General features: G+C 36.2%; 1 protein-coding gene across 3 annotated transcripts in view; it reads left to right on the forward strand.

Annotated features, from left to right (window-relative positions):
• Nucleotides 1-309: 309 nt before the first annotated feature.
• Nucleotides 310-21,287, forward strand: part of LOC102801643 (protein boule-like) — a 32,484-nt gene continuing 11,506 nt past the window's right edge. For all 3 annotated transcript variants that reach the window (XM_085501627.1, XM_085501629.1, XM_085501628.1), the window contains exon 1: nucleotides 310-451. In XM_085501627.1, the coding sequence (XP_085357753.1) occupies nucleotides 416-451 (36 nt within the window). In that variant the 5' untranslated portion in view covers nucleotides 310-415. The remainder of the gene's footprint in view (nucleotides 452-21,287) is intronic.

Raw genomic sequence — 21,287 nt, forward strand, 5'->3', positions numbered from 1 at the left:
ACTCGGCGTGATTCATAGGCAATCCCACGAATCATATCAACGATTTTTTGGCTCAGGGCCAACTCACTATTGTAAGGGGTGGTGAGCTAAAATGCGCGTTCGCAAAGTTGGACGCATTTTATTTGAAGCGGAAAAATAAAGTGAAGAGTTATCTAGCTTCGTATTCTAAGTTTAAATATAGCGCTAAAGTAATGACATAGTTTTGCCTCCGGATGAGATGATCGTGTAGTTTTCTGAATGATCTTTGACCTTCCCCTGGAATGAATGGTATGTGCGTTATTTGCTTCCCTAAAACTTCATAACATGTGAGTGGGTCCGGAGAGAGTGGTGTCAGCTTGGTTACTTGGTGTGTCTTTTATCGGATTGTTCCTTTTTTTCTTGTTTTGTCCAGTTATTTCGCAAAGTTTTCTTCATCATGTCAGAAGTTAGTAACCAGGGACAATCTAGCTCGGTGAGTTGCAAATTGTTCTATATATTTTTTAGAATTATTTACGCATTCTGTCATGTTTGGGTTTTTTGGTAGTGTCGTCTCAAATCGAGTATTTCCGTGAAATATTGAATTTATCTGTTTACATTATCATGTAAAAATCTGCGTTATAGTAATCCTAGTAACGTAAAGATAGTTGTTTCGGTAAACTGGGGCACACAGAGGGTAACTTTCATTCATAATTTTTAGAAAGACGTACTTGTGGTCGGGATACAGAGTTCACGAGGTTCGGAAGGGACTAGATCGATATAATCGCTAGCAGACATCCGAGGCCCATAGCGGTAAAATGATCCTGTAAAGCCGATCGTCCGCCAGTCATCATGTTGGTGCAACAGCACAGCGTGGATGGCTTAAATAATAATAATAAGTCCTGCTATTGTCAGCGTAATTCTGGGAGCCGTTTTAAAGTTTGTTATAAGTGTTATCTGGTGTGGATTCTCGACAGCTTCGATGATAAAGTAGTACTTGATCTCGGTATCGTCACCTTGTCGGGGATAATGTTTTCAGTCAGCGATGATAGTCGTCGTTTAATTTATACTGCAGGATCTTCGATTTTACTTGGTAACGAAGATTTCGAGTAATTAAATTATATAATCATGGATTTTTTTGTACAGTGTACAAAATGTACATCCAAATTGATCGCATTCTCTTGCGCGCCATTATTAATATTTGACCGCCCGTTTGATCAATTTGAACTGCGTCAGGGCTATTGGGGTTTGCCATTTGCGTCGCAAAGTTGTACTGTAACCCAGTACGCTAGGAATATGAGAGATAATAAACATAGTTGTTCATGCGTGATTTGATTCATGTAAATTGGTTGGCTTTTAGTGACTAGTGTATATATCTCATACTTTAAATTTTAGAAATTTGAGATTTGTTCCCGGTCAATTTACAAAAAAGTAAAAGTTCTCGTCGTTCGGTTCATGTCAATCTTAGACGTCCGTAGGACACTCTTAGCAGTTAAATTCAGATTTAACATTGATTCATCTTGAAGTCAGTGTAAGGTGACGATTAAAAACGATTTGCACATCGTAATAATCAAATAGCTTTAATTTATAAACAGAATTGTGAACAGCACGCATGTGGCAGACGCAATAATAAGATCATTTCCACTACGTCAACAGCCGGTTCTTTTTCAGTTGCGTGATCTGGAGGAAAAACTCCCGTGTGCCTCCGTATGTTGTGGTGGTATTATATTTCAACCTCCACTGTCTACCGAAATAGATATGATTTAAAATGTCAGTAATTGATATATCAGGCTCTTGGCCATTTTATATTGTATTGTAATTACCCAAGTTCCTCTAATTCACGTTTTATGCTTCAGACGAAACTTTTAAAAATAACAGGAGATATTTAGTTTGAAACTAAACAGTATGTTAAACAATACGTGTACTATAATAAATAAAACAGCTACAATATTGGCAAAATATCTGCATTTCCAATAAAGGGGACATCACCGAGAAGTTCAGTAGTTTGGTTGTGATCAAGTCAGTGAATTTATTGAACATTAGTCTGAGATGCACACCATACTCTCTTTCTTCTGTATTGTTGTTAGTTCCATCCCTTCTGAATTTATAGCATGATTATTTTACTCATCTTACTATTGTGTCTGAGCGAACTCAGAACATCGAACATTACAGCATTTCTAGGTTACCGGTTTTTGCACATATACGTGACACAGAATTTAAACATCAATGCATAACAGGATTTATTGTAAGTGATAAACTATGTAACACACCAGCAAACTTGCAAACACTGTAAACTCTCAAATTTGTTTTTTGGCTAAATCACTCAAATTTGAAGGGTTTTCAACTAATGTTTGCTGACAATACAACTTTAAGGGATTTCTCTGTTGTCAGGCTGTCATGCATGCACTTAAATCTGGGAGAGGTGGGTGGTTAGTTTTTGAGTCATAATCTATATTCAAACAGTTAAAATTTTCTCTCAAAATACAACAAATAATGATAGGTCATTTTCCCTTGCTGGGCTGTTTTATCTTGGCCAGTAAGTGTGACATGGTATATTTAATTAGCAAGGACTTAACACATGCAGTGAGTCATGTCAATTTGGTTTTAAGTATCTTAACAATTGCAATATTGATACTGTAAAATTAAAATGTAATGGCATTGTCAGGCTTTTGTGTTAATAAAAGTGCCAAATGATAAGATTTCAATCTAAAAATAGTTATTATGGTTAAATATCAGTGTTTCCAGGGGGACACAAGACATTTAAAGCAAAATGTACCCTGGCATTTTGATTGCTCTGGTATTCCCAGTTGAGGAATTAGCACTGTTGCAAAATGATTCTAAATTATTACAGCTGCACTGCATTTACAGCCTTGATAGGTATAGATCCTGAGGGTGGGGGATTAAACAATGTTAAAAAAAAAAATCTGCTTCTCTGGGACTAATAGGTGCATTTATTTGAAAAAATGATTATTATGTATTCTTGAACCAACTACAATGAACTGTAAGAAGCCTGCGAATCAGATAAGTCAAAATAAAGAATATAACATGGGATTCTCTCTAAATAGTTATTTTACCCTTCTCTTTCTGTAAATAGTGTGCTTAGTTGATTAACTTATCATAATTATACACTGGGTTTCATCATAGACCCTCTAGGGTCTATGGTTTCATGAAGTGGTGAACTTTTATTATTAGTGTTAATAAGATCCTCAAACTTCATTCAAATTCAAAGATGCTTCATAACGACCATTAGCCATGTTTCTTTGCAGGAACCCTTCAATCGTTGAACAATTTACTGACATGAATGTGAAAAATAGATTCTATCAAATTTATTTGGAAGCTTGAAATTACAGTGATTCGTTCATTGAAATAAATTTTAGCTGTATTTACAATGAACCCTTTTAATCACTCTCTGGGATATAATTAAATCAACAGCTATCATTTCAAGTTGATGTGTTAGTTGATGAAACAGCATTAATTTTACTTGTTCTGGTCTATATATATATTTAAAAAAAACTATAAAACATTTGAACATAAAACTGATAAAACATTCCACTTTTATTAAACTGTAGCAGAAAATCATTCCATTTGCATGATTTTGCTGAAGTCAACCTTCCATTTCGTGTTAGGAAAAGCTGTATTTAATTGGGTGGACCAATTAGTTGGATTTATCAATGTCACTGTAACAACAATTATTATACATCTGTCACAGTGTGCCGTAATTTTGCACTATTTTACGGGGTATTTTCATCCTACCAAATAAGGAAATGCGAATTCCAAATATGGAATGATTACGCACATAAGTGTTCTCTAATAATAAAAACAAATATGGCTGCCACCAGGGTTTGACCAGACCCCGCACAAAGAAGTTTGCTGATTCTGTTCTAAACTTTCTGGATTTCGGCATTCCCATGATGTATTCTTGGAAGGAAGAGATGTATAATAATGTTATTGGTAGGATACTTCAAAATATGCACCCGAACAGTATGTCGTCTCATCGACTTCAGCTGCGTGTCGGTCGACATTCTCGTTGTACTGTTTTCATGCATACTTATCCTCGTAATAACCTCATAGTATCATCAATTTCAAATTTAAACTTAAGCATAACTTGCAAAAACACTTGACTTTGTGTTTCATTCACAATGAAAATGCACAATGTATGCACCATTGTGTTCGAGTCCATCGATAGTTAATACAAGTTTTATGACGACTACTGAATAAATGAACCTTGGGTGGTGATGATGCAGAAAATCTGTCAAAATTAAACCCAATAAAAATAAAATTGTATTCCATAAGAACAGAACAGTTATAATTACAATTTTTTTTTTTTTTTCATTGCCAATTTCAACTTTGTTAAGTGCTCTAAGACATAGTGTAGTGTGCTATATAAATAATAATAATAGTTTATTACGCAACTGCTGTGGATACAGTAAGGTAAAAATAGTGTAAAATAAAGCAACTAAAAATAACTACAAATTTAAAAGCTCTAATAACTACAAAAAATCAGAAAGTAACAAAAATACAGTAAATAAATCAAAGTAAAGGTAAAGGTTCTCCCTACCCAGGTTTACACAGGCGGTGCTTTGTATATGGTATTTTTAAGATATAGAGACAGAGCAATGTTATTTTCCATAATTTTTAAGAATATTATGTCTTTGTTCTTTTCACTTGAGATAATTTCGCAGTTTTTCAGGAGGATTTTTCTTTCATTTTCAAAATGTGAGCAGCTCAAAAGAAAATGTTTTTCATCTTCAATATTGCCTTGACAAGCATTTTTGACTCCCATGTGCGAAGCACATAATGGGAGTCTTTGCAGTTAGTGTGTCTGTGTGTGTGTGTGTGTGTGTGTGTGTGTGTGTGTGTAAACCATGAAATGTGGAGCCATTGGCCTGTTTACACACCAACGATGTGAAGCCCCTCCTGAAAGTGGAGCCTTGCACTCGGGCTCCACATTGTTTGCTGTTTAAAACAAAGTGTAGACGTAGAAGTAGAGCCAGTAGACCAGACACACACAAACAAAGTGGAGCCCTTTGTACAAGTGGAGCCCCAAATTGGTGGCTCCACAATGTTTCATAATTTATATTAATATTTAATCGAATTTAAGTAAGGTCTGCGAAGCTTAGGTTTAGTATCGGGGAAGGTATGGTTCACGTTATATTAATATTAATATTAATATAACTATACCATACCTTACCCCGATACTAAACCTAAGCTTCGCAAACATTTCTATGTTCAGTCACGGGATATTCAACTCTAGTTTAATTAAACTTAATTAAAGTGCAATTCTCCATTGTATTGCATTGTATTGCATTGTAATTGAGTTTAATTAAACTCCAATTAAAACGCAACCCTATATAGGAACGCGTTTTAATCGAGTTCATATCACAACTATATTAAAAGTTAATTCAACTATATTAAAAGTTAATTCAATGGTGGCTCCACAATTCATGGGATACGTGTATGGTGGCTCCACAATTCATGGGACACCTGTATGTGTGTGTGTATGTGTGTCCGACTGTTCCACTGCTATCTCAAGAACCATACATCGGTTTTTGATGAAACTTGGTGCATAGATGCTCTGGGCCAATGCGCAGATTTGATTAGGTTTTGGTAAAAATCCATGCTCGTTAATTACCTAATTTGCATGATAATTAGCTGATTTTTAGCTGTTCTATGACTTTTCCACTGATATCTAAAGAACCACTCATTGGATTTTGATGAAACTTGGTACATAGATGCTCTGAACATATGCGCAGATTTGATTAGTTTTTGGTTAAAATCCGTGCATATTAATTACCTAATTTGCATGATAATTAGCTGATTTTTAGCTGTTCCATGATTGTTCCACTGATATCTAAAGAACCACTCATTGGATTTTGATGAAACTTGGTACATATATGCTCTGAACATATGCGCAGATTTGATTAGTTTTTGGTAAAAATCCGTGCATATTAATTACCTAATTTGCATGATAATTAGCTGATTTTTAGCTGTTCCATGATTGTTCCACTGATATCTAAACAACCACTAATTGGATTTTGATGAAACTTTGTACATACATGCTCTGAACTAATGCTAGGTTTTGATTAGTTTTTGGTAATAATCCGTGGATACTAATTACCTAATTTGCATAATGATTAGTCAATTTTCGGTTTTTCCACTGATATCTCAAGTACTAATCATCACATTTCAATGAAACTTGGTACATAGATTTCATATGACACTGCACAGACCTGATAGTTTTTATGGTAATATCAGTACATATTAATTACCTAATTTGCATAATTAATTAACTTTCAGCATTTGATATAAGTACTAATCATCACATTTCAATGAAACTTGGTACATAGATGTCATATGACACTGTACAGACCTGATAGTTTTTATGGTAATATCAGTACATATTAATTACCTAATTTGCATAATTAATTAATTTTCAGCATTTGATATAAGTAGTGAGCATTACATTTCAATGAAACTTGGTACTTACATACTCAAGGACTATGCAGAGATTGATTGTTTCCGGTAAATATTTGTGCATATTAATCACCTAATTTGCATAATTAACCAACTTTCACACTGATATCTCAGGTACTAAACATCACATATCAATGAATGTACATGGATGCTGTAGGACAATAGACAGACCTGGATAATTGTGGTTTAAAATCTGTACATATTAATTACCTAATTTGCATAATTAACCAATTTTAAGCTTTCACACTGATATCTAAATTACTAATTATTCCATTTCAATGAAACTTAGTACAAAGATGCTCTAGGACAATGTATAAACCTAATTAGTTTGGGTTAAAAATCTGTTCATATTAATTCCCTAATAAGCATAATAATTCATAATTTTTTGGTTCTAATCACATTTCAATTAAACTTGGAAACATAGATTTTCTGTTACATTGCGCAGACCTCGTTAGTTTTACACTCAAATCTGTTCATATTAATTTTCTGATTTGCATAATTAGTTTTCAGCTAAGTAATTTCGAATTATATTTAAGGTAGAGATGCAGTTTATTTGTGAATTTCAATCAAAAATAGTTTTTTTCGTTTTTTATATAGATTTTTATCTAAAGAACATTCTGTGAAATTTTGACCAATGAATTCTTATTGGAACACCATTAAAATTGCTGTTTATTTTCTGGTTAAAAATAAAAAACACTCGCACGTGGCAATGTTTATGTCCAATTGCCTAATTTGCATGAGTAAGCAAATAACAGGACCTTTGATTGACAATATGCATATCGAGATTGTACGGGTCATAGTTCATTCAATTCACGCGCATGTGCAATTATTCTCGAATCAGTTATCGCTCGCTAGCAAACCAAACATTATATTTCCTCAGCGTTTATGCGTGGTGTGAAAAGAAAGAGAGGTAGAAAGAAGATTCAGGTGATTTCTATGTCGGAAGAGGCAAAAGCTACACTGAAGGCATCAGCCCGCCGAACGAAAAACAAAATCGATGTGAGCGTCTAAACGTGACTTTCCCCGAAGGCGTGAATCCGAGTTTCTGATTGACTGAGAGATTTTATTTTTAAATAATTGTTCTCAAAAAATAAACTGAGCATGTGAAGAATAATTTAACATTATTCACAGTGATAACAGCTCATTGTCGAAACGAAGCTTACCCATTCACGCTAGTCACAATAAACATCATACTCTTGAATAGACGTAAATGACTACGGTAAAACTTAGACTCTATATTAGGCATCAGGAATGATTGAAATGTCCGAAAATGACGCCAAAATACACCTTAAAAGTCCTATTTTTTTTTCTAAATCCCATCCCGAATTTACGGCAGAATCTGGTCCCTCAAATAAGGGACACGTGAGCTTTGATTCTAACCGGATATATTGCACTGGGTCGGGGAGATACAAACTTTCGTGTATCTTTTGTCCAATGCTAGGTGCTAGGTGGTGCGAGACAGCTTTGTTTGCAACCGGACGAACTCCGCTTAATTCAATGAAACAAATAACTGACAATGCTAAAATAAATTGCAGAGGTACGCTAAAATTAATTGAAAACAACCAAATAATTTCAATGAAAAATAAATCACAGAGAGAGGTAACTTGATACATTAACAACTCTTTTGACGCGCTGACCGCTTCTCCGCGTCTGATGTTTTGTTTTCCTTGTCATAATACGTACTGATTGATGATTTTGTTTTGATTTTTGAGTTCTTTAGCCTGCAACTCAACCACGACCTTTGCTTTTTCCGTGAAAAATGGGGAAGTTTACGTCAATTTGACGGACATTCCATTTTTTTAAAACTAACGAGCACACTGTTTAGCACTCCTATTTTTTCATTTGCTGATTTCTATTCAGAAAAATTCGACCGCTCGAAAATGCACCTTAATTTTGCACTCATGTCATGTCAGATTTCCAACACAAATTATATAAAACCGGTCGAAATTTTTAAACTTTTACGTTAGGAGCTGGAGCTCTCTCCTTGCAGCGACCGTCGCCGGTAGTACAACAGCATGTTTTGTACTAGTACGTACATCCGTGCGCTGATTGTCTGCGACTGTCTTAGAAAATCCTTGAATAAGGCGTTACCAAAATCGGAAAACATAAAAAAATTGCCTCCTTAAAAAACGAACAGAATTCAAATATTTCTTTTAACAAATATGTTGCAGTGGGAAAATGGGATTGGAAACGCTGAACAAAACTTCTGTGCCTCGCGTTTCGATTCGAGGATTACGCGATTATTCATTATTGTGCATTCGCCTCCTGGAGTTGGTTCTAAATACTACATAAAAATCATCAAGGATAATTAATTTAATATCCCACTTTGTACTCTTCACGGTAAACCATAGGCTCAGAAATACTCGTAGATTTTTTATTGAAAATACATCGAAGAGAAGCCATGATGTTTTGATCGTGATAAAAAGTCACCTTCCTAGGACCGCCCCCTGTTTAATTATTCATGAGATGACGTCATGTTTACTGGGCATTGACACGTGTTTTTACCGACCCCATCAAAACACTGGTATGAATGACGTGTTTCTGATTTATATATTCAAGAGCAGTTGTTCTGGTCCAACAATTTTACATAAAATGTCTATGTCTATACGTTAACTTTCAATTTCAATAGTCTAGAAAGTATGACAAAGTATGACAAAGCAGTAATTCCCGGTTTAACGCGCAAATATGCAAATTAGCCTTTTTCTCGTCTTCTATTTTTGGTGAATTCTTGGGTTTTAAATTAAAATAGCTGATAGACGCTTTGGCCATTTGCCTCGAAATTTTCACACATTATTGACAAGGTGTTCCCCCTTCAAAATGCGTCCGGACAGTTTATTACTGCGAGTGGAACAAAAATAACAAGTCCGCAATTAACATGGATATATAAATTATGCAAAAATAGAAAAGAGTGAACTTTGAGGTCATGCTGTGCGACTTTGAAAGCCGTTAGAGAGATGAGTGGACGCATTTGAATTAGTAGTATACCAAGGTATCCAGTGATGTAATTTTACCCACAAACGGACTTTAAGTTTTTGAGCTATTTTTTTTAAACCACTTTTGTCCAAAAAAGCATATTTTTGACCCAAAATCAAAAACGCATTCTGGATATTTAAAATAAAGACAAGTTTTACAAAGTTTGTATAATAAGCTTTCAGAAAATGTATAACATGCTGGATATATAATACCATCTTCATTGTCTAATTACTCAATTAAAAAGCAAGCCAAATCAACTGCATCTCTACCTTAATGTGTCTCCAATACTCTCAGCGCATGGGAATTCTTTCTAAGCTTTCTTTGATTTCATTTGATTTGAGTAGCCAATACTCAGAGTTCAGAATATATTTATGTACATATATATGTTTGTATATAATATATATGTATATTTACGACACACTAATGGGTATTTGTGTAAATTGTTGTGAGTTACACAAACATAAATACAACATCTGACATACATGGATTCCACTCGTCTTGAGTTACAGCATAGATTATCCTCTATGCAAAACAAAATTCTGACCATTCAAAAAACAATACTATCCTAGTCATTCATAAAATAGCTGCTGACCATCTAGTCATAGATTTAGTTGCTCTCCAATAAAGAGACCCTGTCATTCCCCCAAAATGTGCATTTCTATTAACCCAACCATGCAACATATTAGCAGTCAGCTTTAACTTGCTATTCTCTCCAAAAATGTCAACTTGGTAATTTTGTAATACTAAAAAAGGGAACAGTTCCAGTTACTCAGATGACATTTTTTTACTGAAACTAGGAGCAGACTAAAAGACATATTGTTTTGTAAGTAGATGACATCCGCTCCAAATGACTACGAGGTCACTGAGTAAACAAGGCTTGGAAGGAACACTGCTTAGATAATACAGCATGCAGCCCAGGAGTCTATTGAAATGATTGTACTAGTAACTTGTTTTCAAAGACCTAGTTGTGAACCACTGGTGGTCATATGGAAAAGTTACTGTAGTATAAAGTTTCATTGCACTTTAATTCATTGAGAAAACTTGCAATAAATCAATTGTTGATGGCTACTTGATCTTGGTCCTGATTAAAATGTTATCAAGAGTGGCAGGAAACATGTGATGATAGGAATTGAAACTTTACATCCCTGACTTTGATAGGCTATAGATATGGCATTCCACTGTTCTTTTTTTGACAAGGCTAGAGATAGCCAGTTTACTCAATGCTTCTACTAAAATTACAATTCTTAAACAGAATTGGACTAAGTAATTGATCTTGAATAAAATGATATAAGGGAACTATCATCTAAAGCTTCACAGTTCTCAAGAATGAGGTAAGTTAATAAAATCTGACATAAGTTTAAGATATTCATAAGATATAAAATCTAATACTTTTAGTTGTACAAACTGAGTTACCAGTTTCTCAGTTTCATCAATTTGTATTTGTAGTATTAAACTTGGTTGTTATCAAGTCTATTGGGAAGTTGTATAGTTAACATTTATTTACTAGCTATCAATTACCACTTTGCCTTATCTGATCAAAAAGGAAAACAGTTTATCTTATGTTGAAAGTTTGTATTTATAAATTAAACCCAAATTTAAAACTATATCAGACCATAAATAAAAGTTTGTTTGTGACAGGAAAAGGCTCTAAAATACAATACAATAAAGTGCAATTATAAGTAATTTCTAAGTTCTGACTGTGAGACATTATAATTTGTAATTGATTTGGGTGGAGTCGATGACATCAAATTAAACTAAGTTAAGATTTGAAAACCACTGATTTATAACAGTGGCAGTAAACCAGGATGTGTAAGCTTGTTAAACTAATGTTTGCTGCTGTTATTGTTATTGCCCATTCATGCTGTTGAGTTAAATGGTGTGAATGATATTTGATAGTACTTGTAATCTTAGAGTATATGTTAGGTTTGCTAGTTAATCTAACAATCACTGAGGTTTGTTCAAATATGGCCAAGGAAATTGTTAAGGTCAAAAAACAGCATCATATTTGCTTTATTCAAAGGATACTCCTAAAAGTACATTCCAAATTGCCTTAAGGTAGCAGGATAGTTTTTTTGCATGAAAAATGTAAACACCTATAATCGGAATAAATTTTACAAGAAACCATACAATCTATATATGTTTAGAAAGCTCTTGACTTGTATGTTCCTACTATTAATATTTTGTGAACATTGTGTTTGTTTTAGCGTCACGTGATTCTGAAAATCAGTGGGGCTGATAATTTAACTAACGTGAATAAAATTTTAATTGTCATCTCTACAGTCATTCATGCGATCACAAACTTTACACTGTTTTGAAGCAAAGGTCATGAAGTTTAAATCCGTATTTCTATTTTTTGCATTAAGTTTTTCTTTTCTTTCTGAAAATCAAAAATTTCAAGCACTTTTTTTGGTGTTAAAGTTAGAGTATACCGGTGGTTTGCACGAGGTTTGTGAAAAAACGCAATAGAATTTTGCAAATATGCAAATACGGATATGAAGCCAACATATCCAAGAGTAAGAAAAGTTAAACGGCGACATCGTAGCGCTATTCACTGAAACGCCATTTAAAATTAGGTCAACGGTAATTGTCAAAAACCGAACACCGAGAAATCGGCACTTTTATGATTTCAAACTTAAATCAACGTTAACTCCCGTTTTAGGAGCAAAATTTACATGGGCTAATTGTAAATGAAATGCTTTGAAAGTTGTTGTCGGGAAAAATCATGAACCAACATTTATATCTGTGAAAAACTTTGTTTTTTGGCTGTTTTCTTTCACGCTATGGAGTTTTGTGACGGTCTGTGCTGATAACGAACGGTGACGTCATTCATTAAAGCTTGGATTATGCAAAGTGGGCGGTTCTGTTTGCGAGTAACAAACAATACAGACACTACACTTGGCAGTTGAAGTGTTTGCAAATACAGTGTATTTATTTTTGGGCCGTTGTGTTTGTAAACTTATTAGTTCAAGCATGATGCCACGAGTTTCGAAGTCTCCTGGAGGCAGCTCGTACATACTGGCGAAAGGGTGTACCCGTTACTGGTTGAGGTAACCCCTAATAGCTTGACAGTTTCACCAGAGCGCCGTCCCTTTCCAGTCGCTCGCATTCCAATGGCAGCCTTTCTATTTATTTCGAAAACTGCCCCCTTCTTTCGGGATGACGGGAAGCTAGGCTGGCTCAGTTGCGATCGAATACAATCTCCTTGTGTGCAAAGAAATTCAAACTGACTGCCTAGACCGTGACGCCTGCGCTCCACTATTGAGATATTGCCCTCTTTGCAAAATTGACAAATCTCTCTCAACAGTGACATGTCAACGAGTCGAATCTCGCTGTCTTCAAACGATCGGCCGTGACATTCACTCTCACTTTCTTCTTCTACGTCGGAAGGTAACAATATTTTCCTGCGAGATATAGACATCTCTCGAACGTTTTGAACAGGAGTATCACCCACTATATCGAAGGCTGATTCATCGGACTCTCAGTGTCACGGTAAAACTTTCTTCGCCCACTTCATGGCTGACACTGGTTTCGACGGGGAAATCCGTTCTGTACGAACCCAGCATCGTCTCTTTCAACATCTTTTTTGACAGGAGTGATCATTCTTTTGACGTTTTTCTTCTTTCTTCCTCGCTTTCTTTTTCTTGGAAATTTTCGCGTGCTTACTATCTCGTCCATAATTAGTGAATGACAACTAAACTAAAGAATTACTGACAACCCTCTCCTTCTTTGCATATTTTGCACATTAATGAAGGAAGCTGCCCTGTTTTTTAATTGGTGTGAATAGAATAATTGTAAAATGTGACCCAGTGATGTATGCCGGCATGTAGCATTTCCTGTGCTATTAAAAATCAAATCCCGCAAAACAGAGTTTTACCGTCGCAGTAACCTCCGGTCTTATACTTGTAGATGAATCTCTTCAAAATTTAATTGTAACCGGACTCACTGTTATCATCTATAAAAACTACCTAGATTTCAGTGTAGGAAATTTGTCCAGATTACATACCAGACATCAGGGCTGGTAACTTTCAAAAGTTACAAGCCCTGCTAAAATGTTACCAGTCCCGCACATTTTTTCAATTATTTTCGCACACACACACACACAAATAAACACAAGTTGTATACAATATACAGTAAAACCTGTCAAAACCGACCATGACTGGGACTGGGATCTATGGTCGGTTTTCAGAGGGAGTCGGTTTATTCAGGGTGGGCGTGACTTTGATTGAAACAACAATTACATGTGCTGTAAACACGGGACAAATGAAAGACATCGGAGTTTGCCTCCGGTGATTCTACATGTATTTACAATGTGCATTTATTGTATTGTTTCAATAAAATAATTTACCAAACAAGACAAAAATATTATGGTATGTACATGACATCAATTAACATTAAAATAACTATTCGAACAGACCGGGTAAGTATTGCGTATCGTAACTGAAGGCGTCCATTTTGGATGACATCACAACGTATGTTCACGTGAGCTACATGTAATTATCATAATTTATGCAGACAGTCGATTTTGCTGTTAAGTCAATCACAGTCCCTCAACAGGGACTTGTGAGTCAATGAATCAAATTACGATGTAAAAAATCATCAAGTTTTGACTACTTTAAAGAACACCTTTTTTTTTCAACGATTTTGTTTTCCGTTCGAATTATGAACTTTTGGATATCTGTCAAGTAACTGGAGTCTTTGTTCTGTAATCTTGTCAACATGTCTAGCACATCGCCATGCGTCAAGTCACTGTCGTTGTGGGGGTCAATAATTTGACTGTCGTTGCAATTTATGTCATTGTTGTCTATAGATTCATGGTTTTCTTTGTCTGCAATAAAATTCTCAACAATCTGTTGCTCCCACTCGCCGTCATACATTGCTTCAGTCGGTATACGTTCATCAAAGTGGAGGTATTCTACAACGCTACACTGTGTTTGCGGGTCTGCAACTTGCTAAATAAGGTTTCCGAATTCTTTGTTGTCGTCTGCTTCTTCGTCATCATAAATTTCAATCTTGAAGCCCCCTTTACGGAAACATTCGAAAGCACAAAATTGTCGATCAGAATCGTTATGGAAAGAAGAAAACTCAATGTCTTTTGAGCGTTGAAGAAGTGATAATGCAGTGTGCTTCACCGCAATTGAAGGTGATGACCCCGATCATTTGTTTATATCCGGGGTCATTATACTGTCCAGACACCACGCGATGCGTGGGCGTGTGGTGTGAAAAATGTAATCAGTTGCCATTGTTTTACACGGGACGTTACTTGTAGTGTGAGATTTGGTATTGTTTCTGTGACGTTCGCGGAATTTGGACACAATGCACACTTTTTAGGTCGGGCAGACCGAATTACTAGACAGCGGATGTGGTGCAAATGGTCGGATGGTCGATGTATTCAGTGTGAATATTGGACTTGGGACCGATCAATGCGGTCGGTGTTCGGAGTAAACAGTGGTCGGATTTCACAGGTTGTTTTAACATAGGCGTCTATGGAGAAATTTCGGGGCTACATAAATCGGTCGGTTCTGACAGTAGGTCGGTTTATCCAGGGGTCGGTTTTGACAGGTTTTACTGTACTATGCACGGTTTATTTTAACAACAACGTAGCTGTAGAGAACATGCATATTCAGAACATGATATATCAGACGTCTGTGTCACTGTTGCTCTCGGCTAGATCAGAAAAATCTGAACCATAGTCAGAATCTAATCCAGCTACCAAATGAGCATCACCATCACCATCTGTTTCAGCTTCTGCAACTTCCTCCTCATCAAGTGCTTCAGCAGCTCTCTGCTGCTCTACTGCTTCATCTACTGCCTGTATAGCACTCAACTTCTTTCTCCTCTGTCCTTCCATAAAACTTGGTTTTTTAAAAAAATTAGTATTTATTGATTTTCAGCCCCCAAGTGACTGTGGGTGGAGCATTCTTTGCGTCGAATATCGATTTGGCTTGTTTATGACCAATTGACATTTCATGGCATGTGAGGGCATCATGTCTTAAATTGGTACAGCCGGTTACAAACGATCTCTTTCCGTACTTACGGAGTTTGTCTGGTATTTTGCGGTTTGATAACGGCCCGTAAATAGCCCAGCAGATACGGCAATACACCGTATGATTACCGGTGTCATCGGTGACTAGCCCTGCGTACAGTGCTGTGTGTACGGGGACGCGTTCGGTTGATAGATGTCCCCACCACAGCCCTGCATACCTCCATAGACAAAGTCCGGGACTTTGAAAAATATAATTTTTTTAATGAAATAACATGCCCAGGTACCAAAAATGATGATCGATCACCAGATATATCCAGAACTCCCAGTTCGGAGTCCAATTGTGGATGGAATCGGCTACTTTGCCCTAAAAACAAACACATTCTCTTGCGTGAATGAAATTAAAAATGGCGGCGTTTGGTGGATAATTCCTTTGGTATCAACGCGTTTACATTTTGTCCGTCTTTACTAGTCGCTTTTTAAAGACATTTCAAGTTTCAGATAACTTTGTAATGGTTGTTACGGATAACTATCGTCATTTCAACCGATTTCGGCTGGGAAACTACTTATTTTTAACTTGCGCACCAATTACGGTGCGCTCCCCGACTTTGTCTATGGAGGTACGCAGGGCTGTGGTTGGGACATCTATCAACCGAACGCGTCCCCGTAAACACAGCACTGTACGCAGGGCTACATCGGTGACCAGCCATTCTTTGAACTCCGTCTTCCAGCTTGGAACGATTTTGCGAGTACGTTTTGACCGGTCATACTCCTTATTTGCCGCAATTCTATCGATGCTCGACTTCTGTTTCTTTGTTGGAGGGTCTATCCCCAAAAAACGATACATGTTGTACGCGAAATGAAAACTTTGTAAACAAACTACTCAACGATAGAACTGGTCAGGGGTCACCGGAAGTGTCACTGCACCATGGGAGATAGGACCTGACCCGAGGTCACGTACCTATTATTATGTTAATAAGTCAATGGATTCCGTGTTGTGGGTTGAGAATGCGTGTCGGCAAGTCGCGATGTGCGACGGCAATGCAATATTTTCATAGTTTTGGCTGATCACGTTTCTGTTTAAAATGTTTAGAGCACATATAAAGAATGGTAGCTTGTTTTTATTTTAATTTCGGCGGAAGAATGTGGTAACATGTTACCCGACCACCGGACAGGGAAGTTTGAAATTCAACCAGTCCGATACGAAAGTTAACCCGTCTCGGGCGTGCGGACGGGCAGGAATTTCCTACACTGCTAGATTTTAGATGATACTTTTATTTTTTACCGAAGTCGTACGAAAAAGTCAACCCTTGCCTTGCGTGAAACACTGGCCCACTATCCGATGTCAAGACGTCGGCCCGGGGGGGGGGGGGGGGGGGGCACGCTACTATTTCGTTGCCGTGCATTTTGTTCGCATGAGCACATTAGATAAAACAACCAAGTATTTATCAGACAGATTTATTACATGTAACAAAATTTACGAATTTAGAAAAACCTAAGCATGCAAGTATGCCTACTTGGTGAAAACTCCTCTGAAAAATGGATTATATAAACCAGGTCCAAGCATATTCTTATCATTGATCAACCTTTACATGTAGTTTGTGGCCTGTTACCAGAATTTTCATGCAATGCATAGCCACCACAGATGACCGTATTTTATTGTTTGCAACCATATTTCGTAAAAGGGAGCCCCCTCCCAATGTAACTGCATTACTTCTGGACTAGGAAAGTAACCCCGTGGTCAGACACCTTTCAATGACAAAGCCAAGAAAAAATATTACAGAAATTTATTGTAAGATTTTATTCTGTTAACATATAATTACATTGAAGTGGCACATTCATGTACTTTTTTTGTTTATTCAAAATTTGTTGTTCAAAAGCGATTGTTTTGTCTTTGCTGCACTTCCTGTCTAGAAAGGCAGCAGTGCACACATCTTATCAGCTGTGTGTAAACTACAAACAGATATCTTAGCAGTTGTTTGTAAATAGCAAATAAAGAAAGTGGCCCAACTTAAAACTATTTACCCTCAGTTCAGTTATGTTTGTAAACCATGCATATTAATGAGATGCACTAGTTTGGGGTACACTGGATAAACAAAAACTTGGCCATTTGTTTGCACACAAGAAAAAGATCAGTTTACTTGTACAAGATATTTTTTTTTCAATAAAATAAAAACACCAATGTATGTAGCATGCCTTAGGGAGCTATTCGTGTGATTTTCAAAAAAAAATGTGAAAAGTGCTCAAAAAACTATTCTGCTACCTTAAGGTAGCGAGACTATTATTTGTGTTGAAAATTACGATTTTCAAATTTATTTATTAATTGATGAAATGCACCATAAACTTTCATATGATAAAGTCAATATAACATAGAATGTCACGTAAGTTGGTTAAAATGTAGATTTTCTGAAGGGAAGCAAGGCAGCCTCAGTAGTGTTTTCCAAAATCAACAACACAGGTTTAATCTGTGTGCCTATAAGTTTCAAAGATAAACTCAAGACAAAGCAATGTTAGGATGTGTTATCAGTAGCTATCTGACACACAATGAGTGTTTCCAAACATTTGAGTGGTTTGTCTCCGCCCCTGTTTGTTTCACAGATTAGTCATTTGCATATGAATGTGTCAGACACAAGGTCACACAGCCACTGAAAAAAATCATTGATTTTGGTGTTTTCATATGCCGAATTTATCCAATTATAGCTATCCCATTCCTTTATTTTTTTGGTTTCCAATAGCCTTACACATTTGGATGTCCCTACACATGGTAAAACAGACCTTGATGGGAAAACAAATTGATTGTGCCGATAAACAAGCTTGAAAATCTTTGCTGTTACTTCATGGACGTTTTCTAGGAGTTTATGTTTTTCAAAATACAAGGTCTTTAACAAAAAATAACGTATACTTATTGTCGTCGGATTAACACCAAATTTTCACAGCTTTAAGGTGACAATGAGAGGAACTTGAATGTGTCCAGACAAACTATTTCATCGATTATTTACCAACGAGTTGTGGTTTGAGTTGGGGGCAATGCGACTAAAACAGTAATTGAAATTCAGGACACTATTTTTTAAAACGCGTTGCTTGAATAAAACTAACCAGACACATTCAATTTACCAGACTATTGAACAACTAGGAAAAGTGAAAAAAATACTTCTTATCGCCAGCATAAATGCGTAATTTTTTTTTTTACAGAAAAAGTAATTTTTCACCTTTGATTGAGTAACGCGTCGTAGAATGCAGATACGGGCATGCAAAATACACTTGTGAAAAGCTTGAAGTCTGGCGATTCTAAAAATATATACTTTCCCGGGTCTATTTGTAGTCATTTAGTCACAATTAGAAGATGAAAACAAGTATGCAAATAATAGTCCCGCTACCTTAATGTATGCTAGATTATTAAATTAAGACTTATTTTGGTCATACACCTCTGTCAATCACAGAAGTGGAACAGTGCACTACTTTAGAGGAAATATAGTATTATTTGGTCAAATATGGCTGACTAGTGGCCATGTTGTTGTAAAAATACAAGTCAGAACCAGATCTTAGGCATGTGTTGGCTGGCGGGTTCACCTAAAACTTGGTTGAAGGATTAACTATTTCGGATAATTGATGTAAGCCACTTGCTTTAATCTGTGAGTGGCGGCCATTTTGTTTTGTCATTCTATTTGCCACTCCCATGTTAGTGTGTCTGTATGTGTGTGTGTCCGTTTGTTCCACGAATATCTCAAGAACCATACATCGGTTTTTAATGAAACTTGGTGCATAGATGCTCTGGGACAATGCACAGATTTGATTAGGTTTATTGATTACCTAATTTGCATGATAATTAGCTCATTTTTAGCTGTTCCATGGCTGTTCCACTGATATCTAAACAACCACTCATTGGATTATGATGAAACTTGTTTCATAGATGCTCTGACCTGATGCCAGGTTTTGATTAGTTTTGGGTGAAAATCTGTGCATATTAATTTCCTAATTTGCATAATGATTTGCAGGGTTCATAGCGTTGGGAAAATCCTTTGAAAGTCTTTGAATTTTTTGAGGTATAGAAAGTCTTTGAGTTGTCTTTAAATTACAGAAAAATTACAGGCTGACTGGTGGGCATCTTGTTTTTCATGGTATCCATGCTACTTTATCTTGAATGCAATGAACGTTTCTGTTTAAATTTTGTACAAAGATAGTATACCAAGAGATACAACTACACCATCGTTATTTTTGTGATTCTATTCAATATGGCTGACCGACCTCAAATTTACTGTAAAAGTGTTAAATCGTCATTTTTACATGTCCGGTGCTGTTTCTCAGAGATGACAATTTAGATCAAAATTGATATGTTGATCATACATATTGGGTTATAGGTGCACGTCATTTTTTGTGTGTGATTCGAACAAATATGGCTGACTGGCGGCCATTTTGTTTTTCATGGTATCCATGCTACTTTATCTTGAATGCAATGAACGTTTCTGTTTACAGCCGTTCTGAGAATTATTCGGACAGTCAGTTAGCAATATATGTTGGAACTTTGCAAAACATTTGGGTCTTTTCCAATCTAGACTTGATGGCGCCGTTGTATTGGCACGCCCACAATTGGAATCATTCCATTATCTTGCAAGATGCGGGTAAAACGCTGTTTTCAAAACGACATGCGTTGGTTACCATATATTAACAGGTTATATGTTGTATATGCATTCAAAGTGTTATTTTAAAATGTTATAAACATCTGAGTCCACCTGACATAGCGTAATTTACAAAACAACTCCCGAGTGTTGAGTAACCCCAGGTATTAATGAACTCGTCGTTGGCGGGAAGACTCAAAGTAAAGTTTCTTAGCGGGACGCGCTGCAGTTTCGCGACAGTTTTGGGCCAAACTAAAAGTTGCTTTTACATTACTGGTGCATTATGTATCAAATTCAGATTTTATACCGAGGTGGGAGAGTACATCAGGGATACACAAACGGAAAACTCGATTATAACGGTTTGATGGATTTTGTCAAATCAAAAGTGCCTTCCTTGATCGAATCACTTTTTCAACTGCAGTTTGAAAATGACGGGATATAACAACCGTTATTATATTTAGTCCATTTTTGTAACAGGTAAAACTGACTAAAATGAGCGAGTGGTTGACATTTTTCGACAGATTTAAGCAACACCCAACTTGTGATTTTCAAAATTACTGAAAATAATTACAATATAATTATAAAAAATAAAGAATGGTTGCTGTGGACGCACGCTAGATAATACTTACAATTCACCAAGCCGACAACCCCTATGAAATAGTAATCCCAAACCACGCGCCCGTCACTCAAGTGGCGCCGACAAGTCTAGATTGGGCAAAGACCAAAGTGTTTTGCAAAGTTGCAAGTCATTTTGCTAACTGACTGTCCGAATAATTCTCAGAACGACTGTAAATTTTGTACAAAGATAGTATACCAAGAGATACAACTACACCATCGTTATTTTTGTGATTCTATTCAATATGGCTGACCGACCCCAAATTTACTGTAAAAGTGTTAAATCGTCATTTTTACATGTCCGGAGCTGTTTCTCAGAGATGACAATTTAGATCAAAATTGATATGTTGATCATACATATTGGGTTATAGGTGCACGTCATTTTTTGTGTGTGATTCGAACAAATATGGCTGACTGGCGGCCATTTTGTTTTTCATGGTACCCATGCTACTTTCTCTTGAATGCAATGAACGTTTCTCTTTAAATTTTGTACAAAGATAGTATACCAAGGGATACATGCACACCAGCATTATTTTTGTGATTCAATTCAATATGGCCGTCCAATGCCCAATTTTCATGTAAAAGTGCTAAATCGTAATTTTTACATGTCTGAGGCTGTTTCTCAGAAATGACTAGGCCAATTTGGATCAAAGTTGGTATGATGATCATACATA

Source organism: Saccoglossus kowalevskii, chromosome 7, assembly GCF_978046115.1.
Source record: "Saccoglossus kowalevskii chromosome 7, keSacKowa6.1, whole genome shotgun sequence".
Lineage (NCBI taxonomy): Eukaryota > Metazoa > Hemichordata > Enteropneusta > Harrimaniidae > Saccoglossus > Saccoglossus kowalevskii.